This window comes from Brachyhypopomus gauderio, chromosome 5 (genome assembly GCF_052324685.1).
Source record: "Brachyhypopomus gauderio isolate BG-103 chromosome 5, BGAUD_0.2, whole genome shotgun sequence".
Lineage (NCBI taxonomy): Eukaryota > Metazoa > Chordata > Actinopteri > Gymnotiformes > Hypopomidae > Brachyhypopomus > Brachyhypopomus gauderio.
This window is the reverse complement of record NC_135215.1, coordinates 9,717,971-9,745,606: the sequence shown is the minus strand read 5'-3', so window position 1 is coordinate 9,745,606 and position 27,636 is coordinate 9,717,971. Positions and strand designations below refer to the sequence as shown.

Genomic DNA, 27,636 nt, shown 5'->3' with positions numbered 1-27,636 from the left:
CGTGAGAGTATCGCACTGTTGAAGCAGCTCCACGAGCCGAATCTCCCTGCGATTTAGTCGTACAGTTTGAGCTGGAGCTGAGTACACGATTTAAAATATCGTACAGTGTACGCCCGGCTTAAGGCTAAATCTGAAAGTCAGGAAGAGCGCCATTTTAACGATTTTAACTTTATATATATATCAGTGGGGAAACGTCAGGGCCCTCTACGCCCTCTCAGAGGGCCTAAAAATATTCTTAAAACATAAATATATACAATTTATCAAATTTTATTTTATCTACTTACAGTTTGACAATCGTCTTAATTTATAATCAAATAAATTATTCACCCGTGTCTATTCAGTCTGTGTTGGAAGGTGAGGGGTTAAGTGGAAGCCTGTGAGCCTGTGTCTCCCCCTATCAGGACTGTGATGCCCGCTGTATTGATCTATATTATAGTTATATAATATAATATAGTAATAATATAATGATCTATATTATAGTAATATAGATCAATGGCCCGCTGTTCGTTTACAGAGGGCCTGGCAGTTATAATTCAGCGCAATACCAGTTTCAAATGACAGCAAAATTGACCAATCATATCTTCCTTCTTAGTGGGCGGACTTAACTATGATAATTTCCGCCCCCTGTGGCGACGCTAGCTGTCGTTAGCGTACCACCGCTAGCTAGTTTCAATTCAGCCCTTTGATGCCCTCATGCGCGTTGTTTACATATTCCGCTTCCGAGGAACACGGAGCTGTGAACCTTATTTTGTTGGATCCTTATTTTGCTTAAGAAGCTGTACTGTCGTCTCAATCTTTTTTCTTTATTGCAGTTAATTAGGAGATGAAACAATTTTTTTTTCGGGTCGGGTGGGGGGGGGGGGGGGGGGGTGGTATGGTAGCTGATATATATATATATATATGGTGAGGGTCTGAACAGAAATATATTCCAGGACAATAATGTGCAGTCAATGACGAACAATAACATAAAAAAAATTATATTTTCCCCACCATCAATATTGGTTAATAGCCTAATAGTTATTATAATAATAGTCATCAATAGTCTTAGACTATAAAAACTTAAAAGTTTTTCATTAGGTGGTTAATGTGGTGTGGTGTTCGCTCTATTCAGAGTTGACTGACTGCCATCCCTGAAATGTTAACTGGTTGTTCCTGAACTGATAACTCTAGGTATGTCAGGTTGAATTAGGTCAACTCAGAGTTCAAGGTCGAGTACAAGGTTTGTTAAATATGCTTTCTGGAATAACCTGCTGGTTTGTGAGCTCACCGATTTAAAAAGAAAAAAGCTTTAAGCAACAGGTAAATGTGTGTTAAATGTTAGAGCAGCTTTCAGTCAAGAGAAATCTTGTGTAATGATCCCAGCCTACACACTTATATGTAAAATTAGATGTGTGCTGGCTCATTTTAACCTGTGGGGGTGTTGGGGTTCAATTTTACTGCTCATCTGGGAGGTAGATGTGGGTATAAGGGCAAAATCACACAGTCAGCAAACAGCAGGCGTTGCAGCGTCTCCACTGATGGTTGCACGTGAACCGCAGGTGGAGCTCACGTGGACCACAGGTGGTGCTCACGAGGGCCGCAGTAGCTTCGATGGATGTGCTGGGTGAAGATGAGGCACTGCAGCAGTTCCTTGACGGTAAGGAACCCGAGCCACCGTGATGCTGCCTCTGACCACAACTCCTATCTGCATGTGCACAGGGTGGGAACTGACCTCACTAGCCGTTTCACGAGACGCGTTATGAATCAGAGAAAATGGCCAATGTTTTGCCTGCTGCACACAACCCCAGCCCTCTGCACACATTATGTCTCTCTAACCTTCTTTCCTCTTTGCTATGGCAACTGTTCTTTACTAGCCCTTACCCTGCAGGGGTCACTGTGCTCATGTGAGTGTATCAGGCACAGCAGTGATGCTTGTGTTTTTACGTGTTCATGTCACTGCTTGGGAAAGCAGTTCAGACATTCAACCAGTAGGGGTCTAGGGTGTCTCTCTCTCACACACACACACCCCAGTGTTTCTAATAAAGTGGTTAAGGTAGTATACCTAAATCACACAATATAAAACGTGTCTTCCCCAGTCATAAACCACCACAAAAATGATCAGTGCAACACTATTGCAGTATGTTGTGATGCTTGTTTGATTACCTTCTCATGTAAGACACCAGATACAACTCAAACCTGAATAGCCTCTCATGTAAGACACCAGATACAACTCAAACCTGAATAGCCTCATATGTAAGACCGCAGATGCAACTCAAAGCAGAGTACCTGCGCCCTCATTATCTGTGGTACTTTACCTAACCATGATGTCCAATTGTTAATAAATCCCAATGAGCTGGGATAATCAATACATGCGTAAAATTGGCAGCCGTAAGCGTGCAGTGTCTGCCACAAGACTTATCGGAAATGGCGTTAGTCCAAATTAGGTTTCCGGTTCAAATCAAGTAGTGACACCGACCAATCACAAGCAGATGTGGTGTCCACCCCCACCCATATCTCTGATGGTACAGTCGGTCCACTTTATATTACAGTAGTCAAACATGGAAAATCAGGAAATTGAATAAGGACTCAAAAGTTCATTTTCTAAGGTGCAAAAAAGAACGAAAGCCACTTTTTCATTTATTCTACCAAGTGAAAAATTCAATAATTGTTTTGCATCCATTTTCTCATTTTTCAATTTTGCTTCAACAAGTCTGAAAATCGAACTTATAAACATTACATGGACCAACTATGCTTGCAATTATGTAAAATTATAAACACTTTTCACATAAGATAATAATAATAACAAACAGTGTGCAGCAACTGTTATTGCAGTTTAGATTGCAGAGAATTAGACTGCAGAGTTTTGAGTTTCAAAATGTTCAGGCATCCATGAGTTATACAGTGTACCAAAGGTCAGCATACAATTTTTTTTTAACAAATTTTAGAATTAAGCTGATGATCTACTAGTGAATATATACTTTCAAATTCCTTTCCAAGAAAACTGTAAACACATTAGAGAGCAAAATACAGTCCAGGACAGCACGGCCTTATGCTTCAGGATCCGTTAACATGCATGAAACCAAGAGCCAGATTTGAGGAACATCATAAAGACACCTGCTCTTTGCTCTGTGGTCGTGTTTACCAGCCGTCGGTTACGTAAGACATTTCTGCAGTTTTCTGAGTGCAGTCTGCAGTCATTTCTGCTGTGTTCTGAGCAGTGTTGCGAATAACGGCGTTAGGTAATGGCGTCATTTTGTCAGTAACGGGATAATATAATTAGTTACTTTTCCTGTCGTTACAACGCCGTTTACGTTACTGGTCATTAAAAGCGGTGCGTTACTATATATTGATATACTAACAGTAATGCGAGCGGACCGCTGCCCAGGCTAGTGAGGAGTAACAGATCCTGATAGGTCAGTTCTCAGTGTAACACCTGTTTAACTTAACAAGTCAGTAAGCGATTGGCTAAGGCAGCGTTATGATAGCCAATCAGAGCCAGTGTTCTTACACGCGCGCCGAAGCACGCGAGTGACACACGACACAAACGGAGAAGAGGCCGAAATGGCGTCAGGTGCAAGGCGAAGAAAATGTAGCATTTTCAAGGCGATATAAACATTATTTAAGAAAATACTTGAAGTTCCTGAATGTCTAACAGACTGGATATTTGATTTATTTAATTAAGAATATAGGTTTAATTGTTAAGTTTACTTCTGTTGTGAACAAACCAGTTGTCTCAGGTTGAGAGAATTTAATTTAATTTCATAGATGTAAATGCACTTTATATAGTGTAACTGTTTACTTTTGCTTTTTTTTCCCCAAAGATTTGGGATTTTAAAGGATTTTATCCTGCACTGGTCTGTGGATGTGCAATAAATATCAAAAGTTAAACAACTTTCTGATCTACTCATTTCAACTGACTGTGAAAACTGCTTAAAATTTTTTTTAATTAATTGGCATATAACCTTTTACTTACATTTCATTAGCTCTCCTTTGGAAAATGTGGAAAGAATTTAGACATACCATCCAGTGATGGCATGACCCGATACACCTACATTATGCTTTCACATTGTGTTATACTAAGTACTAAGTTCGCACTGGGCTGAGCTGTGTATTCAATATGGTTACCTCTGCTTGCCAGTAGTGCATGCTACAAGTCTGCTTTAATTAAGCTTCACTCAACTTGAAATGTGCTTTCATTGTGTTCATTATTCTTTACTAAACTTTAATTATGCATTCATCATGCTTTACTAAACTTATTTATGCATTCCTTATACATTATGTTTCACTAAACTTGAATTATGCTTGCATTATGCATACATTATGCTTAACTAAACTTGAATTATGCCTTCATTATGCATACATTAAACACTGTGTTTTCACTATTCTTTCTTGGAATGGCATTGACATCTCTGTTAATGAAACTAAGCATTAGTATGTAGCCACCTATGATCCTCCCACACAGCAAATTCGAAAGACACAAAATAACTCTATGGGAGTTAATTTCAACACTTTTAAAGTGTCTATATGGGTCCACACCCCAGGGTGTTATTTTAACACTTTTCAAAGTGTTGTAGTAATTACACTGCAATAGTTATTTTTAACTACTTAAAAGAGTTAAAATGTACCACTGTGCAACACTACTCAGTGTTCAAACTTTTCAGCACCAGAGTCCAGTGTTATAAACTGACTACCTTACAGTGTCAATTTTTTCTCAACTGATTTACCATGCTGATATTGATTTGCATACTGCAGCTTTGGGTGTGCAATTAATTCAATTTAACTTGAAAAATAGAATCACATACTACATGTTTTATCATTTTTTTCTCAACATGTGCACCACATAAAATAAAACCATTAAAAATACAGAATGACATTCTCATATTTTCAACATATAACAATATGGCACTATGCAAGCTCTTTTATCATTCTCATTGGAGAACTACTTATCAAAGGATCTGAAATATGTAAGCTGATGTAATGAATTGACCAGGCGGAGAGGGATCCAAATGCGGAAGTAGGTCGCTTTTATTTACATAAATCACACACACAGAGAATGACCAGTAGATCACTAGCATTAGCAGTGGTAACGTTCTCTTGGGGTGGTTGTGACGGTCCAGGGTCGTAACGGGAGAGCAGAATCCAGGAGGTACAGAAGGGCTAGGCAGGAGATGAGGTCTATGGAGCGAACAAGGGTCAGAGCACGGGGAATCAAACAGGAGAGAGAAACGCTCTGTATGTAGCATGAGTCAACAATACTTCGCGACTGAGACGTGCTGGTGAAGTGCTTAAGTAAGACTAAAGGGGGCGTGGTGATGTGAGGCTGGTTAGGGAAGACACTCTCAGAGTTATTTTAAAGGAGAGCTTGTTTAACACTTTATTTTGACACTGTTTTTTTGGGAGTTGGGAGTAAAACCACAGAGATGAGACTCTGTTCAGAGTTGGATTAACTCGGGCAATAGTCAGATTGACTACTCTCAAATATTTCATTAACACCAAATATTTAACTCTGCTGATTTTGCTGTGCACCACCAACCCTGCCCCCAACACCGCCCCCCCACCACATAGACTCCACCCGCCACTCCTGCCTTACTGGTGATTTGTCATCTTAACTGACAGTTCTCCACTGTGCAATGTCTGGCTGTGAAGGCTGTTGTGATGAGACTGCTATTATAATGAATCTGCTATTGTGATGAGTCAGCTATTATAATGAATCTGCTACTGTGATGAGTCCGCTATTATAATGAATCTGCTATTGTGATGAGACTGCTATTATAATGAATCTGCTATTGTGATGAGTCAGCTATTATAATGAATCTGCTACTGTGATGAGTCCGCTATTATAATGAATCTGCTATTGTGATGAGACTGATATTATAATGAATCTTCTATTGTATGAATTTGCTATTGTGATGAGTCTGCTATTATAATGAATCTGCTATTGTGATGGGTTTGCTATTATAATGAATCTGCTATTGTGATAAATCTGCTATTATAATGAATCTGCTATTGTGATGAGACTGCTGTTCATCCATTTGGTTGAATACAGTGTAGCCTAAACCTTTATTTAATTAACCCTTAATAATTAAAGTTTCATTTTATTTAACTTACTGCACCACCATTTAAATGCTAATATTACATGAAAAATAGACCAAATGTCTTTTTAGTTCTGTAAAATAAATGGTATATAAATGTGTAGTAATCTGATTTCCCCTGAGGGCCTGTGTGTGTCAGACAGCAGGGAGGTAAACAGAGAGGACATGCTCGATGTGATGTCCATACCTGGACTCTGGTTTTCAGGGCAGGATGTCAGAGGTGTTCTGGAAAGTGCAGCAGTGGACACCAGCATTCTGGAGCGATACCTGAGCAGTGACATCGACCCAGATGTGTAGGTCCCCCTAACCCCTTAACCCTAACCCCCAACCCAAACCCTAACCTGAGCAGTGACACCGACCCAGATGTGTAGGTCCCCCTAACCCCTTAACCCTAACCCCCAACCCAAACCCTAACCTGAGCAGTGACACCGACCCAGATGTGTAGGTCCCCCTAACCCCTTAACCCTAACCCCCAACCCAAACCCTAACCTGAGCAGTGACACCGACCCAGATGTGTAGGTCCCCCTAACCCCTTAACCCTAACCCCCAACCCAAACCCTAACCTGAGCAGTGACACCGACCCAGATGTGTAGGTCCCCCTAACCCCTTAACCCTAACCCCCAACCCAAACCCTAACCTGAGCAGTGACACCGACCTGGACATATCGGTCCCCCCACTTCTGCTCATGTCCCCACACATTCTACACAGGACATTGTTCAAGATGTTCAATACTACTAATGCATACTACTTTTAGATTTATTTTAATATTACTAATAAAAATTCTTCACTAGATACACAGTATATACAAAACTTACTGTGCTTAAACACACAGTCTTAGACACTTTCTGTTTCTTCTAGTATGTTACCTGATTCACCTCCAGATTCAAGTTCAGAACCTTGTTCTCCTCCACAAATGCAAGGTACCAGGTGTCTTACACAAACACACACACACACACACACACACACACATGCACACATACACAAAAGTATCCATTGTCTATAGCTATATTACTGATAAAGTCATTTAACTCAGAGTACAGGAGATATAGGGGCTAAATAATTTTCTAGAGAGTACTGAATTCTTCACAACAGCTTTTTATCCTAATATTCATGGGCATTAGATCAGTGAGTCTGAGGCAGGAATTGATGAGACCTGCCTCAGATAATAAAACACACAAAAATACATGTTGGTTTGGCCAAAACACCATAGGACTATAGGACCATTGGATGACAGGACTATAGGATGATAGGACCACAGGACTATAAGACCATAGGACAACAGGATGATAGGACCACAGGACAATAGGAGCACAGGACTATAGGACCATAGGACCAAGCCATGTTCACATGTTCAGTTTTTGAACTTTGGGAGTGTTCCTTCCTCTTACTCTGCCCTTTCCACACCTGCCCCAGTGGGGCTGTGCACACTCCCCTCCCACCACTGTAAAGGGCTATTCCAGGACACCCACACGGCTCCACTGGTCCCCCAGCGCCACCACGCTACGCCTGCACTGCAGGTGAAGTCCGGCTCATCAGCATTTACGCAGGCTGCGTGTGACTACCCCCTGCCGCCCAGCTACGTCAGCCTCGTGGAGAACTACAGTCCATCCCACACTCGCACTGTTCCAGCTCTGTACGAGGCTGGCCTGCATGTGGACGTAGCAGGCACCTGTGTGCACGTAGCAGGCACTTGTGTGGACGTAGCAGGCAACCGTGTGGACGTAGCAGGCAACCGTGTGGACGTAGCAGGCAACCGTGTGGACGTAGCAGGCAACCGTGTGGACGTAGCAGGCAACTGTGTGGACGTAGCAGGCAGCTGTGTGGGGGCCACTACTTGCACCACCTCCCCCTGTGTCCCACCCCGGGCTGAATGCATGGACTCATACGCTGCTCCCAAACCTGGCCTGAGTGCGGAGTGAGCTTGGTTTATATTCCATATGGTTTATATATGGTCCATATATCTCATGCAGTTTCTTTCATGGAATGAGACTTAATCTCCTCTCTGTCTACATTTTGCTTTCACAAAAGAATCTCCCCTGAAAGGAAAAGAAGAAGAAACTCTGGCTCTTTTGACAGGAACGTGGAGCCCCAGCTCCAGTGGGGGAGCTCAGTTTGGAACAAGACTTCATTCTGTGAGTGTTGAACAAAGATCACCAACCACTACTTCCCATAATCCAGCTCATTTAGAATTTGAAGAGAATCTGAACCAGTTTGTCTGAGTCCCCCTGGGCCATGTCTGTACTTGTAGCAGATCCTGACGGCGGGACATGTGAGACATCATGCTATGAGGCTGATGTCCAGGGGGCAAGTCCAGGCACAGGGGCAAACCAGCTGCTGACGTGGGACTGCTACCAGCCCAGCCAGTGGAGCTGCCTCTACAACCACAGCTACCAAACACTGTAACACCTTAATGATGCCTTAGAGACAGGAGCTTTGTTGAGTCCTACACTCAGCAAAGCCAAGAATATCTGAGCAATCACTGCTTAATTTAATATGAACCAGTAAAAACGTTCTCTCCATTTCTCAGTCCACCCATAGGTTACCATGTGGACACCGATAAAGGCTTCAACTATTCAGCACCTGATGAAGCCTTTGTGTGTCAGAAGAAGAACCACTTCCAGGTCACAGTTCATATTGGGATGGCTGGAGAGCCCAAATATGTAGCAACGCCAGAAGGTCCCATGCCTGTGGAGAGCTTCCACCTGAAAGTCTTCGGAATCAAGGTTAGAACTATTAGAACAAGGATAGAACTGTTAGAACAAGGATAGAATTCTAATTCTAATGCATGCTGAAAATAAGATGATGTGATTAATAGAGTAGTGTTTCCTGAATGCATAACCCTATAAAAAACACACATAGGGTTGTACATAATACATAAGGTAGTTTCTTTGTCCTTTTGATCTGTCCCTCAGCTGGAGGCCCAGAACCACCACGTCACTATAGAGCAGTCACAGTCTGACCGCAGCAAAAAGCCCTTCTGGCCTGTCCAGTGAGTCTTTAATACATGTCCTCACACTCAGAAGGTATCACACACTCAGAACATATCTCACACTCAGGAGGTATCTCACACTCAGGAGGTATCTCGCACTCAGGAGGTATCACACACTCAGGAGGTATCACACACTCAGGAGGTATCTCACACTCAGGAGGTATCTCACACTCAGGAGGTATCATACACTCAGGAGGTATCTCACGCTCAGGAGGTATCTCGCGCTCACTTTTCCTTTTACATTTACATTTATGGCATTTAGCAGACGCTCTTATCCAGAGCAACTTACAAAAGTAAGTCCACAGGCTCATGAATATTTGACTTTAGGAATGTCTTATTAGCTGCAGTTAAAAAATTTGTTTTTTTAGAGTAAACCTGCCTGGCAACAAAATAACCAAGGTTACACTAGGCCGGTTACATTTCGGCGAGACCACTGCTAATAATATGAGGAAGAAAGGCAAGCCCAATCCTGAACAGAGGTGAGACACCTCTACACAAACTCTACACAAACCTCTACACAACTCTACACAAACCTCTACACAACCACCATACTGGCAAATCAGATTACAACAGCACACACAAACTCAACCACACTCCCACTCAAACAGCATGGTGGCTTTTGTGTTTGGTGCAGTTTTTTTTAACTTGCATCTAAAAATAAAGTCATGTGTCAGTACAGAGCAGGCTGTGTGTTTACTCCTCAGCCTCTCCTGGAGATGGAGATGAACTACAGATGAAAGTTCTGCTGGCTGATGTGTTTTTGCTTTGTCAGGTACTTTCTAATGGTTGTGGGGCTTTATGCTACAGTCAAACAGAAGAACCACCTGCTGGTTGCAAACATATCTGAAAGAATTATTGTCAGGGTAAGTGTCTGTACAAACACCTCTCTGTACAAATGAATCAATATAGATGCAGACACTAGAAAGAAAAAGACATGCTTTCATTAAAAGGGTTAGGTTTACTCTGTCTGGCACATGTAATCTGGCAATGGTCTTTGTCTTCAGCATGGTTTCAGCATGAAATGTTTTATTCCCCTCTATTTTTTATTACATGCCATGCATATTTTTTATATTTTTACATATCTTTATATAAATTTTTTTTAAGTCCATACCTAATAAATCAGTGAACATCTGTTTCAATGGTCCACAAAAGTAATGTTCATAATTCATATAACAAGTTTATATTTATCTTTCACAGAAAATAAAGATGATATTTATTTACCACATGCTCAGAATCTCCTGCATCAAGCAGGAGGTGAAAGGAAACGTATGTTGTGGTGCACGTTGCCTGTTTAGGTCTTTACAGTTCCAACTGAGTTAAAGATGTTCACAGTTCCGACTGAGTCAAAAGTGTTCACAGTTCTGACTTAATGACTTAAATGGGTTCACAGTTCTGCACTGAGTTACTGTTCTTAGTTCCGACTGAGTTAAAGGTAGGGGTGGAAAGTAACTAAATGTGAAAAATTAAATGCGGGCGCCCTTTCCATTGTCTCATAATCAGGTCGTAATCTGGTGCACTTTTTTTCCAAAAGGATGAGATTGTTCTATCTTTAAATCTTCTATCTATCAGGTTCTGTGGGATACTGTGGACATTTTATTGTGAAAAGCGGAATACTGTGGGCACTGTATTTTGAATAGTTGGATCCTGTGAGCGTTTTAAATAGTGGAATCCTGTGCGCATTTTGTTTTATTTTGAGATGTGGGATCCTGTGGTCATTTTATATTTTATTTTGAGTTGTGGCAACCTGTGGGCATTTTATTGTGAATAGTGGGATCCAGTGGGCACTGTATTTTGAATAGTTGGATCCTGTGAGCACTTACTTTTAAATTGTGGGACCTATGAGCATTTTTTAATTTTTGATGTGGGATCCTGTGGGCATTTTATTGTGAGTAGTGGAATCCTGTTGCATTTTAGTTTGATTTGTGGCATATTGTGGGCACTTAATTTTGTGTGCATTTTGTTTTTTGAATAATTTATCATTTAAATTTCTTTATTCTTATCATAGTGTTGTCTGTTGGACAATAGGACTGAAAATTGTTTGCACTTTATGGTACAGGTTGTGACTGTCCTTGTGCTGTGAGGAAGTATGTTCCTGAGCCCAGCTGATCTTTTTGCAAGTGTGGATGTGCACTTAAATACACTTTGAAATCTATTAAAACAACTTGTGCTGAATTTGGTTTATGATTCATCCATGCATTAAATAACTGAAAGTAACTAAGTAACTTTTACTCAAATTACATTTTAAATTAAGTAATTTTGTACTTTTACTCGAGTAAATATTGAGATGGGTAATCTTACTTTTACTCTGAGTAGATTTTAGGCAAAGTAATGATACTTTTACTCAATTACAATTTTTCAGTACTCTTTCCACCTCTAGTTAAAGGTGTTCACAGTTCTGACTGAGTTAAAGGTGTTCACAGTTCTGAATGAGTTAAAGGTGTTCACAGTTTTGACTGCGTCAAAGGTGTTCACAAAGTTCTGACTGAGTTAAAGGTGTTCACAGTTCTGAATGAGTTAAAGGTGTTCTATGGAGTGAGAGTACTGTCTTTAATATGAGAGCGCAAAGATGAAGTTAAATCAAGCAAGTCAGACACACTGCAAACGCAAAATCAAGGAAAACCGAGCAAAAACAGTGACAGTGAGAGCAGAGAAACAAGAATTGTACAGTTAAGTGCGCTCACTTGCGCGTGTTTCAGTTTTCTGCTTGCTTCTAAAATTTCTGCTCGCTTCATGATTACAAGTGTAAATACGTCACAGATCAAGGCTTGGTAGATGATTACCTGAACCATTGATTGCATATTTTTAACAATAAGACGTGGTTAGCTAAAGTGTCACAGATAAAAAAAAACCTTTACCACCCAAAACCAACGACACGGTGAATGTTTGTGTATGGAGCCTGCTAGCTATAACATTAGTTAGTTAGTAGCTACTCAAGTTAAATTAGACAGCTATAGCTACTTAATGATCCTAGGTGGATGCATCAACCGTAAAGCCTAGCCAAAATGAGCAAAACAGCGAAACTAAATTTAGGATGCTGCTTCACTGTAGCTATGGCTATATAAGTAACTAACTAGATGTAGATTTATGCAGTGTTGTTATTAATCTAGAAAGCTACATTTGGAGTCCTATATTGTACAACCAAATACTTTTGTTTGTTTTGGACATTAATACCTAAGCTACATAACTACATAGCTAACTATCTGTAACTTCAGATTCACAGTGAACTCAAAATTTGCAATGCTGATTTTTTATCATTCAACGTTTTGTTGGCTTTGGGTGGAAAATGTTTTTATCCGTGGCACTTCCGTAGCTATCCATGACGTCGAATTGTTTAAAAAACAATTTATCAACATGTCTTATGCATGTAAGATTGGCAGCAGCGTCTGTTGTAGGCCTACGATTTATCGGGAATTACCGGTACATGCACATGTGTAGCCCAAAACGGGTTTCCGGTTCAAATCGGGTCGTGACATGCCCACTTGCAGTTGCAACTGATGGTTCAGGTAATCATCTACCAAGCCATGATCTGTGACGTATTTACACTTGTAATCATGAAGCGAGCAGAAATTTTAGAAGCAAGCAAAAAACTGAAATGCATGCTGAAAACAGTGAAGTGAGTGCAATTCTTGTTTCTCTGCTCTCGCTGTCACTGTTTTTTTTTTGAACAAAAGTATTTTTATTAGCATTTTCTAATTACACAACTAACTTAACACAAATATAAGAACAATAGTAAAACCAAAAAAAAATAAAATAAAATAAAAATAGAATGAAAATAACGAGAGAAAAATCCAAACACCCCCCCTTCCCTTAAACCCCCTAGTTATGTCTCTTCCATACATATACAGACGATATATGAATATCAGTGCTGTAATCATATAAACAAATATCTCAAGAGAGGCAGAGGGCAAAGGGAAAACATAAGTAAATGCAAATAAATAACAGCAGAATTAAAATATATACACATACATACATATACACATACATACACACATGGACGTAATTTTGATTTCAAAAGTGGGGGGGACATGGATTCGTCGCTATTTAAATATTTGGTTTTAACCATAAAAACTGGGGGGGACCAAAGCCTGCTTTTGAAAAAGTGGGGGGGACATGTCCCCCCCGTCACCCCCCAAAATTACGTCCGTGCATACACATATACATACAAATGTAATATTCTCCTGTAACGTTGCATATGCAACGGGGCGAGGAGACGGACACAAATGCTGAGAGGAGCGAGATTTAATAAAGGGAATACCAAACTCAGAGTCGAAAAGGAATGCAGAGGTCAAATCAGAAAGGGAGTCCGAACGAGAAACACGGAGTGACATACTGAACACGGGACTAGGCACTGAACAAAACTCTCAAACAAAACACGGGCAAAACGCAGAACAAACACAGATCAACAGGGCAGCGAACACGAGCACTTACGGGCAACAGGCTTGAACAGAGAAACACGAAAGCACAACTATACTGAGCAGACAACAAAACCACCGATAACCAGACTAGGGGAATACTGGGACTTAAATACAATGACATAAAACGAGGGGCAGGTGACGGTAATAACGAGGGCGTGGTAATAAACAAGGAATCACAAAGACAAACGAGCGGGGCGAGAGAAACAGGCACGGAAACACAGACACAAGGGAACCCAGAGTGACAGCTACGAGAGGGGGCGTTGCCCTACGTGACAGAACCCCCCCTCAAAGCGTGCCACTCCGGGGCACGCAAGGGCAGACAGGACAGGGACACCGACTAGGACAGGACAGGGAACTACGGCACACGGCAAGGGACAGCAGACACGGGACGGACCAGAGGGACAGGACATGGGACCTGGGGCATGGCAGGGACAAAGACAAGAGACGCGGAGACTGGCCTAGAGCTGGACGGGGACACGGCATGACATGGGATACAGGGAGACCGGACAGGGCCAGGGCGAGGTACAGGAGCAGGGCTGGACAGGACAGGACCGGGGACAGACACTGGAGCGGGGCCAGGGGACAGGGCGGAGGCAAACACAGAGGCAAAGACACCATGAACAACCGAGACTGGGACAGGAACAAAGTGGGTGATTACTTGGGGAACAGACACAGGGACAGGGACCTGGAGGGACCGACCAGACACAGACACAGGGACGGGCACAAGGACACGAACAGGTACACACACAGGGACTGGGACCAACACAAATCCAGGGACAGAACATGGGAGCAAGGGGAACATGGGCAATGAGACAGGAGTACAGGGCAGAGCAGGGGGCACAAAAAGTCCAGGCCCAATAGAGGGCAGCACAGTCTCTGGGGTCACAGGCGCGGCCGGGCGGCGGGCAGCGGGCACAGGCGCGGCCGGGCGACGGGCAGCGGGCACAGGCGCGGCCGGGCGGCGGGCAGCGGGAACAGGAGCCGGCAGGCAGGCAGCGGGAACAGGAGCCGGCAGGCAGGCAGCGGGAACAGGAGCCGGCAGGCAGGCAGCGGGAACAGGAGCCGGCAGGCAGGCAGCGGGAACAGGAGCCGGCAGGCAGGCAGCGGGAACAGGAGCCGGCGTGGACGACCTCTCCTGGGTCGCGGGGACACGAACCGGCGTGGACGACCTCTCCTGGGTCGCGGGGACAGGAACCGGCGTGGACGACCTCTCCTGGGTCGCGGGGACAGGAACCGGCGTGGACGACCTCTCCTGGGTCGCGGGGACAGGAACCGGCGTGGACGACCTCTCCTGGGTCGCGGGGACAGGAACCGGCGTGGACGACCTCTCCTGGGTCGCGGGGACAGGAACCGGCGTGGACGACCTCTCCTGGGTCGCGGGGACAGGAACCGGCGTGGACGACCTCTCCTGGGTCGCGGGGACAGGAACCGGCGTGGACTGCCGACGGGCAGCGGGAACGGGAACCGGCGTGGACTGCCGACGGGCAGCGGGAACGGGAACCGGCGTGGACTGCCGACGGGCAGCGGGAACGGGAACCGGCGTGGACTGCCGACGGGCAGTGGGAACGGGAACTGGCGTGGACTGCCGACGGGCAGCGGGAACAGGCCGCAGACGTGACCAGACGTCCTCGGGGGGCGGAGTCGCCGCACTGACGTCCTCGGGGGGCGGAGTCGCCGCACTGACGTCCTCGGGGGGCGGAGTCGCCGCACTGACGTCCTCGGGGGGCGGAGTCGCCGCACTGACGTCCTCGGGGGGCGGAGTCGCCGCACTGACGTCCTCGGGGGGCGGAGTCGCCGCACTGACGTCCTCGGGGGGCGTGTCCGCCGCACTGACGTCCTCGGGGGGCGTGTCCGCCATACTGACGTCATCGGGGGGCGTGTCCGCCATACTGACGTCATCGGGGGGCGTGTCCGCCGCGCTGACGTCCTCCGGGTTCCGAGCCGGCCACTCCTGGGGTGAGTGGCTAGTACTCCCCCCCAAAAAATTATTTGGGAGCCTTAGGGGAGCAGCTTCCGGGATCATCGGAGGGAGGTCTGCGTCACTGGAGTCCTGGGCGAGCCTGGAAGAACACACAGACACAGAAGCCTCTCGGTTGCTCTCTCTGCGAGGGCTCCGCCTCCTCCGAGGCGTCGGGAGCTCGCAGTGGCCACCGAGAGCAAACCGAGGGTTAAGCCAACGCTCGTCTGTGCGCTCATTCCGTCTGCCCGCTGCTTGCACCACAGGTTGCTCATGCCTGTGGTGTTCGCCAAGCCGGGCAGACACGTAGCGCTCAATAGGAGTCTCGTCGCGAAAGCCAGTTAAAAGTGACTGCACTTTCTTCTGTGAGCGACGAGACTTCCTTGTTCCCACAGCGCCAGGGGTATTCCTGTCTCCGGCTCGTTCGCGCTGTAACACATGAGAGTTAAACTGCACGGAAGCAGCCAACAACTCGTTACGGCGACTAAACTCACCGGAGTCTCGCTCTCTCGCTGTGTCCTGGTTAGATCGGTGGTTATGTAACGTTGCATATGCAACGGGGCGAGGAGACGGACACAAATGCTGAGAGGAGCGAGATTTAATAAAGGGAATACCAAACTCAGAGTCGAAAAGGAATGCAGAGGTCAAATCAGAAAGGGAGTCCGAACGAGAAACACGGAGTGACATACTGAACACGGGACTAGGCACTGAACAAAACTCTCAAACAAAACACGGGCAAAACGCAGAACAAACACAGATCAACAGGGCAGCGAACACGAGCACTTACGGGCAACAGGCTTGAACAGAGAAACACGAAAGCACAACTATACTGAGCAGACAACAAAACCACCGATAACCAGACTAGGGGAATACTGGGACTTAAATACAATGACATAAAACGAGGGGCAGGTGACGGTAATAACGAGGGCGTGGTAATAAACAAGGAATCACAAAGACAAACGAGCGGGGCGAGAGAAACAGGCACGGAAACACAGACACAAGGGAACCCAGAGTGACAGCTACGAGAGGGGGCGTTGCCCTACGTGACATCTCCAAACTGTTAATTTGAAAGTCAGTTAATCAACAGAGTCCATTTTGTCTATATAAGTCAAAACAGGCCGCCAGGTCGCATTAAATTTACCACTGCAGCCAGACAGAGAGAATCTAATTTTTTCTAATCCTATAAACTGCATCAAGTCATTTAACCAGTTTTTAAAGGTAGGAGGGCTTTTCACTTTCCATTTTAATAATATAAGTCGCCGTGCCACTAGAGTAGCAAAGGCTACTACCCTGGAACGAGCTTGTCCTAGATGAAGCCCTTGTGGGGTCACCCCAAACACTGCAGTTAAGTGGGAAGGCTGGATCGGCTAGTAAAACACCCCTGACAGGAAGTTAAAAACAGAGTCCCAAAATAGAGTCAAATTTGGACAAAACCAAAACATGTGTGCATGTGTTGCCTGGTGTATTTGACATCTATCACACATTGGGTTCATGTTTTGAACAAACTTGACTAATTTTACTTTAGTCCAGTGCAGTCGGTGAACTATTTTAAATTGGATTACAGCGTGTCTCAAACATATTGAAGAGGAGAGAATGTTGCCTATTATGTTTTGCCACGTTTCATCAGATATATTGACAAAGTTCTTTCTCCCACTCTTGTTTTAATACATCCAAGGGTTTTGTATCGAATGTGTTCAGTAACAAATATAAAGTGCCAATTATCTTTTTTATCTGTGGGTTAGTGTTCAGAACTGTATCTAATAATGATGAGGGTGAAGACGGGAACTGAGAACAGTTTGTGGATACAAAGCTACGTAGCTGCAGATATCTGAAGAAATGAATTTGAGGAATATTGAATTTTGTTTTTAGTTGTTCAAAAGTTGCAAATGTTTTGTCGATGAATAGATCTTTAAATACTTTGATACCCTTTTCTGTCCAAGATAAAAAGGCCATATCAATAATTGAGGGAGTGAACGAATCATTGTTTACTATTGGACTGTATACAGAAAAGTCATTCAGTGAGAAAGATCTTCGAAACTGCAGCCAAATTTTCAGTGACTGTTTTACAATTGGGTTCGATGAGTAATTATGTAAAGATTTTGGTAAGAGAAGTTTTCACAGAGCAATGCTTTTAGTGAGGTGGGACAGGATGATTCTTCCAATTGTACCCATTTAGGGGGTGTGTTAGTTCTTGTTATATTGAACCAGAATAACATGGCCCTGATGTTTGAAGCCCAGTAAGGTAAGTTAGGTAATGATAGACCACCTTGGGTATGGTGACGCTGTAATATATTTCTACGAATCCTGGGACTTTTGTTATTCCAGATAAATCCTGAGAGCTGTTTGTCTAGTTGCATAAAAAAGGTTTTAGATATGAAAATTGGGAGACACTGAAATATGTACAAGAATCTGAGTAGTACATTCATTTTATTAGTGTTGATCCTGCCTCCCAGTGATAATGACAGTAAATTCCAGCGTGCAAGGTCTCTTTTCAGACAGGCTAGAAGAGGCAGAACATTGGCCTTATAAAGATCCTTAAATTTAAGAGTGATGTAGATTCCTAAATATTTAAATTTGTTTTCATTAACTCTAAAAGGAAATTTGTTATACATTGATGTAATTTGGGGCTGGCCTACAGATTAATTCACTTTTCTCTAGATTTATTTTATATCCAGAAATATCGCCAAATTTATCCAGTAATTCTAACAATTTTGGTAAACTACTCATAGGTTCACTAATATATAGAAGCATGTCATCTGCATATAGGGATATTTTATGCTCCATACCTCCCCTCCTTAATCCTTTAATTTTAACCTCAGTCCTAATTGCAGTGGCTAAGGGTTCTATTGCAAGAGCAAATAGTAATGGTGACAGACAGCAACCCTGCCTAGTACCCCAGTGTAGCTGGAAAAAGGGTGAAATAGTATCGTTAGTGCGCACTGCAGCTACTGGGGTGGCGTAAATAGCTTTTATCCAATTAATACATTTAGGGCCGAATCCATAAGATTTTAGAGTATAGAAGAGGTAATCCCATTCCACACGGTCAAAGGCTTTCTCTGCATCCAATGATAGAATTATCTCTGGGAGGCCGGATGGAGTGGGTGTATAAAGAATATTAAGAAGTCTACGCACATTGTGGAATAAATGGTGATTCTTAATAAAGCCTGTCTGATCATCAGATATTATAGATGGTAGCACTGTTTCTAGTCTGAGAGCTAGCATTTTGGCAAGCAGCTTGTTATCAACATTTAATAAAGAGATGGGTCGATATGATCCGCATTCTAAGGGGTCCTTGCCATTTTTAGGTATGAGTGAGATAACCGCTTGTCGCATAGGCAGCCAGAAGCAAGCGACTCCTCATATACCGACATTAAGATGGGAGCCGACATCATATACCGACATTAAGATGGGAGCCGACATCATATACCGACATTAAGATGGGAGCCGACATCATATACCGACATTAAGATGGGAGCCGACATCATATACCGACATTAAGATGGGAGCCGACATCATATACCGACATTAAGATGGGAGCCGACATCATATACCGACATTAAGATGGGAGCGAGCTCCCTGGCAAACCTTTTGTAAAAATCACTTGGGAATCCATCTGGTCCCGGGGCCTTCCCTCCCTGCATCGATTTGGCAGCCTTTATAAAATTATCTATAGTCAGAGGACTGTCCAATTCCTCTGCCATAGCTGTATCAATTTTCGAGATATTCAACTTTTCAAAGAAAGAATTAAACAGCTGTCACTGTTTTTGCTCGGTTTTCCTGATTTTGCATGCTCAGTGTGTCTGACTTGCTCGATTTAACTTTGCGCTCTCATATTAATGACATTAATCTCAATCCATAGTGTTATAAAGTTAAAGATGTTCACAGTTCCGACTGAGTTCAAGGTGTTCACAGTTCTGACTGAGTTAAAGGTGTTCACAGTTTTGACTGCATCTGTTTGTTCAGGCATCCAACCCAGGGCAGTTTGAGAATGATAGCGAGATGCTCTGGCAGAAGGGCCAGATCCTGGACTCAGTGGTGTGCCAGGGGAGGGTTGGCATCAACACGGACACCCCGGACGAGGCCTTGGTGGTGTGTGGGAATGCCAAGATAATGGGCACCGTCATGCACCCCTCAGACAGGAGAGCGAAGGAGAATATCCAAGAGGTGAGGATCAGGGTCCCAGCGCAACAGGGGACCCACGTGACACCACACTCTACTACACAGCGACATCTGGTGGGGGTTTATGAAAATAACTGCAGACGGGAGACAGGATTTAATTGGATCAGTGATATCAGCAAGAAAGAAGTACTACTTTGTTATTGGTAAAATGAATGTGGGAATGAGTGAGGTGAATGTTGGGGTGAGAGGGGTGAATGTGGGGGTGAGACTGGTGAATGTTGGGGTGATTGGGGTGAATGTGGGGGTGAGTGGGGTGAATGTTTGGGTGAGTGGGGTGAATGTGGGGGTGAGTGAGGTGAATTTCGGGGTGATTGAGGTAAATATGGGGGTGGGTGGGGTGAATGTGGGGATGAGTGAGGTGAATGTTGGGGTGAGTGGGGTGAATGTGGGGGTTAGTGAATGTGGATCTGTATGTTTAAATGGTTCTGATTCGTCTTCAGGTGGACTCTACCGATCAGCTCAGAAGGATAGCGCAGATGAGAATTGTTGAGTACGATTACAAACCAGAGTTCGCCACAAAGATGGGAATTGACCAAGTGCATGAAACAGGTGTGTACTGGGAGGAGATTTAATAAGGTGCTTTCTGAATTTTACTGAATGTTTTTTAAACTTGTTACAAAAATGGATTCCGAGTATTCCCAGGTTTCTTCCCCAGTCGGGTTGTGGATGAGACTACTGACATGATTACATATACCTGAGATCATAATGGTTCATTTCATCTGACTGAGATCATAATGGTTTATTCCATCTGCCTGAGATCATAATGGTTCTTTCCATCTGACTGAGATCATAATTCTTTGTTCCATCTGACTGACATCATAATGGTTTTTTCCATCAGACCATTTTCCCAGTTCTGGACAGGAGTCAGTGCATTCAGTGGTCAAATCCAAGAAAACCCAAGGCTGACATTCTTTTTTTTTTTTTTGATCAAATGTTTTTTATTTTCCAAGTAAATATGTACAATACAGTGTTAACGAGAATCAGAGTTAAGGACAAAAATTAAAAGAATAAAAAATCCCAATAGCAATACTCGTACACTAACATTTTTTTCCCTCTCCCACGCACCCCCATGGCGGCCCCCACCCAACTTACTCAGGATCTCAGAATAAAATAAAAACAATTAAAATAAATGGAAAATATGATTTAACAACATAGATCATTCTATTGATACATTATGGCTGGTTGTCCTGCACTTTTCCTTTTACTAGAGAGTATGCTGCATCCCATGAATGAATTGTTCTTTTGCTGGCTCCATGCATCCGGGCCACTGATCTCTCCATCATTACAATGTCCAGAAAAGAGTTTGGCTGTGACATTCTTAATGCAGAATGCACATGCACAGCTAGCTGGTGCACAGGCCTGACCACAGGCACATGGTGCTGCATATAAACTGACACGAAATGCCTTCAGTGGGAGCAAAAATAAGAACAATACAGAGCAATTCACACACATGCTGGGAATATAATGGTCTTAATCAGTGTGGAGTTGAATGTGATGAGATCTTTTATCTATGTTTGGGGTCAGGGATCATAGCCCAGGAGGTGAGGGAACTGCTCCCCATGGCAGTCAGAGAGGTCGGGGACATCACATGCTCGGACGGACAGAAGATCCAGAACTTCCTGATGGTGGACAAAGTGAGTCCTAGCACCACATTATGAAGGCCTCAAGTGAACCTTGCTTGGAAGCCTTCAATGCCGCGTCCTCGCTCTGATGCATTCACAGGAACAGATCTTCATGGAGAACGTGGGTGCAGTGAAGCAGCTCTACAAGCTCACAGACAACCTGGAGACACGTATTCAGGATCTGGAGGTGTGGAACACCCGTCTGGACAAGCCTAAGAACCCGGGCGGCATGCACTCTAAAACGAGTTCTGCTGAGAGCGGGTGAGTGAAACGACCTGATCCCGACCTGGTCTCACACACACCACAGGGCTCAACACACACCATGTGGCTCAAAACACACCATAGGGTTCAACACTAACCAGTGATCTGAAGGGTTCTTTACTTGATAAGATATCTTTACCCTATCTGTTCATATATGATTGGTATGTTTATGTATGATTGGTATGTCTGTTCTGCTTGAACTGTGAGCCTAAGAGGTGTATGGCCTGAATATTGATTTGTATTTGCTGATTGATTTCATTTGAATTGTCTGCAGCTATTTAAGCATCTGATTGATGCTGTTTGAGGATTTATTATCTATAAACACTTGCACACGCATTCATTGTCTGTACATTTGTGTGACAGAAAAATGCCTAAAAACAATAGAACTCCAACCTCAGGACCTCCAGAGGATCCGTCTCCCCTGAAGGCAGGCAAAGTAAGTTCAACAGGAAGTTACAACTGTTGCTTCACCTGATGTTCTCTGCTCTGACAACACCTGTTTCTGCTTCAGGAGTACGTGTGTGAAAAGTACCAGGACTGCCTTCAGCACAGAATATTCCAGATTACTGTCATTATGCTTGTGGTAATTATGGCTTTTTGGTGAGTCCTGCTTCTCTATGGAATATTGCGCACAAACACAATTGCACAGAACAGAAGATTGCCTCTGTAGTCCCTGTAGTCTGTGTAGTACGTGTAGTCCCTGTAGTCTGTGTAGTACATGTCATCCCTGTAGTCCCTGTAGTTCCTGTATTCCCTGTGAAAATAACCCCCTCACGTGTCCACACATCTCCAGAGGGGGTTATGATGGGAACAAATCTACTGGAAATACCATAAAATCTATAATATTCTAAACAAAATGAGGGATTTTAGCCTGTCATTGTCATAAAGAGCTTCAACCACAAGGCATTTCAATAAGAAGAAAATAGGTCTGGATATACATAAAAAATAAAAATTAAAACTATGAATATTTTATGTTGAAAACACATGTAATGTAATGAAAAGTTAAATAATATATTCTAGTGGAAAGTGCAGTAGCATTTAATCTTAATTAATATCTTAATTAAAGTGACAGCATTACATCACATTGTCTTCTTTACTGGCACAGACACAGCGTCACTGAAATCAATGAAGGTTCTTCAAGATCTTTTGTTTTTTCTTTTTTGATCCAATTTGTGTTTGTGTTTCAGTGCAATATGTATAACTTCAATCTATATGCTCACATTAAAAGATGATCTGGATTATGGCTCCAGGTAGCTATGTCTTCATTAACAGTTCACACCTCCAATCATTAGCCATTTGCAACTTAGTTATGTAAATATGGTTTAGCCATTTTTAATGTATTTGCAAATACAGTTAATATTGACCAAACAGCATTGGTTACATACAAATATTGATCTATCTGACCTTTCTGTGTTTGAATATCCCATAGCACAAGTACCTCCACCACACTACCAGACTACACAACCACAGAAAGGTTGCCTACAGGTACCCATCACCCTGAAAATCTTTCCTATTAAACTGGGTTTAGATGTCATGTCTTCTTCAGTGGTACAGTGAAAATGAAGTGTGCCATGTTCTCTTACAAAGGGATCAAGATCTGAAGCAGTTGGAATTGCAAGAGAATATCTCAATGGCTAAATTCACCCTCTAATTCAGGGGTCGGCAACCTTTGAGACATGGAGTGCCAACTTCAACATTTCTAGTCAATGAGTGTGTCACTATCAACAAATAAAAGATAGAGCGGGTGGGGTGGGTGGGGGGTGTTCCATGTTGCGTACTGACAGTCACGCTGTCTACATTCTGAACAGGGCTACCCTCACTTTAGCCCTCAATTCCAGCACTTTTCAAACCTGGAACACAAAGCAACATTAAAATTTGTCAGGTAAATGTTCCTTCCCCTGATTTTGAGGGGTGTTTCTTTATACTACCACAAATCGTTTCGGAGAACACTGCAAAGAATGTGACGCGCCAAGTATAAACGCCTCCGCAGGTTCGCGCGAGGTGTGCGGAGTCGTGCGCTACGGTCACTCGCGAAAGTATAATCCATAATAAATAATCCAGCCTTGACACGGCTCAGGGATTATGTCACACGCAGCGTGGGTTATTTAAACAAATTTAAACATGGGTCTGTGGCGGGAGCTGAGTGCAGAGCGTTGAGGAGCGATTTCGATTGGAGGATCGTGCTCTCTGTCTGAGATTTTTTATTATTAATTTTTTTTGCTGATGCTGGTCCAGCGTGGCGCGTGCCAGTGATTATGCCTCGGCATGCCAACGGTGGCACGCGTGCCATAGGTTGCCGACCCCTGCTCTAATTGATCACCCCCCAGTATAACCAGTCCATAAAATAGAGAAGAAATTCTTAATATTTGAAATACGTTTCCTTCTTGAAGAATTGGGCCTAACTTTGCATGCAAAAGATGGTACAGACAGCTAGAAATTGAGATTAACGTATCACTGCGCTGATAGATCCACTCTAACATGAAGTCTGCTTGCAGTGTTACCTACAGAACCAGAGCCGTGGCCTCCAAACTTGGATTTCTCTGCTGTATTCTACTCCGACAAGGTTTACTGCTGCCCTCGGGCTGCACCCGGGGGGTCCAGGTCCAATGTGACAAGTGCGAGTGCTAACCCTGACACCCTGGAGACACCAGGGGACATCAGCAGAACATCTGAAGGTGGGAGAGGACACTCATGACTCTGAGAGACCCACACTCCTTTTACACCCTCATTTTGATCGATTTTGTGCCGTTTCAGATCAAACGTGGCAAAAAGCGCAGAGACATTACAGTGACTGTAAGTTGAATGAGTGACACCAAAATTTGTAGGAGTGTGTAGAATTGTGTAGTCATAGCCAGTGCCACACATTTAATGCAGCATGGGTTTAATCTTACATCGACTGTACAACAGTTTCAATTTTGCATTTGCTCTAAAATAGTTTAAATCTCACATTCACTGTAAGATTGGTTTAATCTCATATTGTTATGTTATTTGTCCTTGGTCTTTACTTTTTTACAGGGACAAACACGACTATTCAGACAATTTTCATCACACAAAACCAGCAGTTTATAGACCACCGCTACATAGACCACAGTGTCAGTAGGTCAGTGTCATAGGGCGTACTCACTCTAGGCACACTTTCCTTGTACATATTTGCACTGTTTTTCACTCCCCCACTTCCCCACTCTCCACACCCCACTACCCCACACCCCATTCCCCACTCCCCCACTACCACACTCCCCCACTTCCCCATTCCCCACTCTCCACACCCCACTCCCCATTCCCCACTACCCCACTCCCCCACTACCCCATTCCCCACACCCCACTACCCCACTACCCTACTCTCCATTCCCCACTACCCTACTCCCCAATCCCCATTACCCCAATTCCCCATTCCCCACTCTCCACACCCCACTCCCCATTCCCCACTACCCCACTCTCCACTACTCCACTACCCCACACCCCACTACCCCACTTTCCACTACCCCACACCCCATTCCCAACTACCCCACTTCCCCACACCCCACTACCCCACTCCCCCACTACCCTACTCTCCATTCCCCACTACCCTACTCCCCAATCCCCATTACCCCACTTCCCCATTCCCCACTCCTCACTACCCCACTTCCTCACTCCCCACTACCCCACTCCCCATTCCCCCACACCCCATTCCCCACTACCCCACTCCCTCACTCCCCACTACTGCACTTCCCCACTCCCCATTCACCACTCCCCACTACCCCACGGTTCGTCCCAATCACCCTTGCTAATCTCAGTGGTTGGGTTTCTACATAGACCACAGTTTCAGTGGGTGGGTGTCACAGTTTACTCTGCACTTTAGTGTCATTTTTGCTGTAATGTATGTCCTGTAATGTATGCCCTTAACATGGGCCACCTGTGTCTTACAGGAAAGGAAACTACAGCTATCAGATCCCCATCAGTAAACACATTCCACCTAACATGCCCGTCACATTACAAATGAAGTGAGTATGTCACCCTAAGGTAGCATCACATTGGGTGTTTTGACAGAGAGGAGATATTTCAGGTCTCAAATGCAAAGTGTACAGTAGCTTGTTATTACATATTATGACCACTGGGTGTCTCTCTGAGCAGCAGTACTGAACTGTTGGTGGTCCACTTGTGTGGCTATGACCTCACTGAAAAGTGCGTTGCGTCCCCTGAGGACATCCTTGGGAACAAATTCCACACTGTTCCCAACACACAGGTACCAGACTTGAATGTTATGTTATGTGTGTTTTGTTACAGGGAGCTCCCTTTCCCTACCACTGTGGAATGTTCATGGAATTATATTTTTGCCAAACGTTTAATGTATCACAGTATCAACTGTGAATGCTGTGACGTGATAAAAACACAATTAATTGCTTTATAGTAATTTTGCTTGAGTCACTGATATTAGTAACTCAGTTTTCCTTAACAGGGGTACATACACCAGTGGATATTGCCAGTAACTCAGAATTATAGATCATCGTACCACTTCCGCATTGCAGTGGCTGTAAGGAACTCTTTTTAAAAAAAGTCTGAACTGTGTCTTGGCTGTACAATATGCTAAAACTGCCTTAAACTGAAGCACAAACCTTTTCTGTCCCTCAGGGTCAGGCTGACTGTTCCACAGACCCCAACTATGTGGAAATACTTTTTACTGACTATTTTTTCCATTTCTACCGCCGCTGCCAGTGATGCTACAGCACACCTGACCACAGCACACCTGACCACGGAACACCTGAACATGGAACACTTGAGCACTGCAAACCTGAACACGGCATATCTGAGCTCAGCACACCTGAACATGGAACACTTGACCACTGCACACCTGAACACGGCATATCTGAGCTCAGCACACCTGAACACGGCATATCTGAGCTCAGCACACCTGAACACGGCACAACTGAATACAGTTCTTCTCAGACCCTGGTAACCGTCTGGGAAGACGACAGCAGAGTGAACTGATATGGACTACAGAAGCAACAAAACAGCGGCGTGTGATGGTGTGTGTGTTTCTGCATGAGAGAGAGAAAGAAAGAATGAGGGATTGTGTGTGTGTGTGTGTGTGTGTGTGTGTGTGTGTGTGTGTGTGTGTGTGTGTGTGTGTGTGTGTGCATTCACATGTTTAATAAAAGTTAGATATATTTGCAGATAATGTCTGGGCAGTGTGTCTTGAACTTTTTTTTTTAGCAATTTTATCTTTATAAATGCTATAATCTGTCAAAGTGTTGTTGTACAGAAATAACCACTCATTAGCATAATAGTAGAAATACTTTCATCATGTCAAACTGAAGACGTGTTGACACATCCACACTACTTTGCACTGCCTGGTCTATTAAAATGTGATCAATTTTAGAGGGACGATTCAACATGATTTTTTTCACAGTGGAAGCAATTTGTATTTAAAAACAGCTCCAGTAAAAATCTTATTTGAATCTTTGTGCTATTTTTCTGTATTATGTAAAACACCTGTTTTACTCTAGTAACTGCTCCAGTTAAGTAACACCCCAATGATTTTATATTAACCGTGTAAAACATGAACCGTGTCCAGCATTAACAGTGTACGGTGGCCCTTGCTTCCTTCCCCATTAAAGAGAATAATGTACAGTAATAATACAGTAACCTGCTGCCTGTTCAGAATCTGTGTGCATGTGTGTGCGTGCATGTGTGTGTGTGTGTGTGTGTGTGTGTGTGTGGCTTTTGACCATGAACATGTAGGGAGGGGCCAGTCCATTTTTGGCTTTGTAAGCAAACATCAAGGTTTTATATCTGATGCGTGCCGCCACTGGAAGCCAGTGAAGAGAGCGTAGCAGTGGAGTCACATGTGAGAACTTGGGTAGATTGAAGACCAGTTGTGCTGCAGCATTTTGAATTAGTTGTAGAGGTCTGATGACCCGTAGAGGAAGACCTGCAAGTAGGGACCTGCAGTATTGCTGTTGTGTCTTTAGGCCCCAGATGATCCCTGTACAGGAGCCTCAGTTCTATCTTGTCTAATGCGTCCCTTTTGAATGAAAACTGGATTATCTGTATATAACAAATAAACCTTCATTCACAATAGAACTTGAATCCACTCTAAAATAAACACAAGGATAAATTTGCTTACATTTTTATTGTTGTCTATACACAAATATGGATATGGTTG

The 27,636-nt window shown here is 43.8% G+C and overlaps 1 protein-coding gene across 2 annotated transcripts; it reads left to right on the top strand.

Moving 5' to 3' along the window:
- The first annotated feature begins 987 nt into the window (after positions 1-987).
- Positions 988-27,039, top strand: myrfl (myelin regulatory factor like). Of its 2 annotated transcripts, none has more exons than XM_077004521.1 (26): positions 988-1,219; positions 1,539-1,636; positions 6,277-6,364; positions 6,930-6,991; positions 7,485-7,986; positions 8,100-8,203; positions 8,320-8,470; positions 8,599-8,794; positions 8,984-9,060; positions 9,429-9,539; positions 9,833-9,923; positions 19,396-19,596; positions 20,052-20,160; positions 21,136-21,245; positions 21,334-21,494; positions 21,858-21,930; positions 22,006-22,094; positions 22,682-22,744; positions 22,924-22,979; positions 23,990-24,169; positions 24,249-24,287; positions 24,510-24,594; positions 25,400-25,474; positions 25,605-25,716; positions 25,930-26,004; positions 26,103-27,039. In XM_077004521.1, the coding sequence occupies exons 2-26, from the start codon at positions 1,591-1,593 to the stop codon at positions 26,187-26,189; spliced, it is 2,943 nt and encodes a 980-aa protein (XP_076860636.1). In that variant the 5' UTR covers positions 988-1,219; positions 1,539-1,590; the 3' UTR covers positions 26,190-27,039. The 2 variants fall into 2 exon arrangements, with proteins under 2 accessions (XP_076860636.1, XP_076860635.1); XM_077004520.1 differs by having other exon boundaries at positions 988-1,299.
- Positions 27,040-27,636: the final 597 nt, after the last annotated feature.

Excerpts from the sequence above, each read along its gene's own strand:
- myrfl (XM_077004521.1), top strand. The coding sequence starts at position 1,591 with ATGGATGTGCTGGGTGAAGATGAGGCACTGCAGCAGTTCCTTGACG. Across the intron at positions 8,471-8,598 it reads AACCACAGCTACCAAACACT|TCCACCCATAGGTTACCATG; the intron begins GTAACACCTTAA and ends TCCATTTCTCAG. Across the intron at positions 9,924-19,395 it reads CTGAAAGAATTATTGTCAGG|GCATCCAACCCAGGGCAGTT; the intron begins GTAAGTGTCTGT and ends CTGTTTGTTCAG.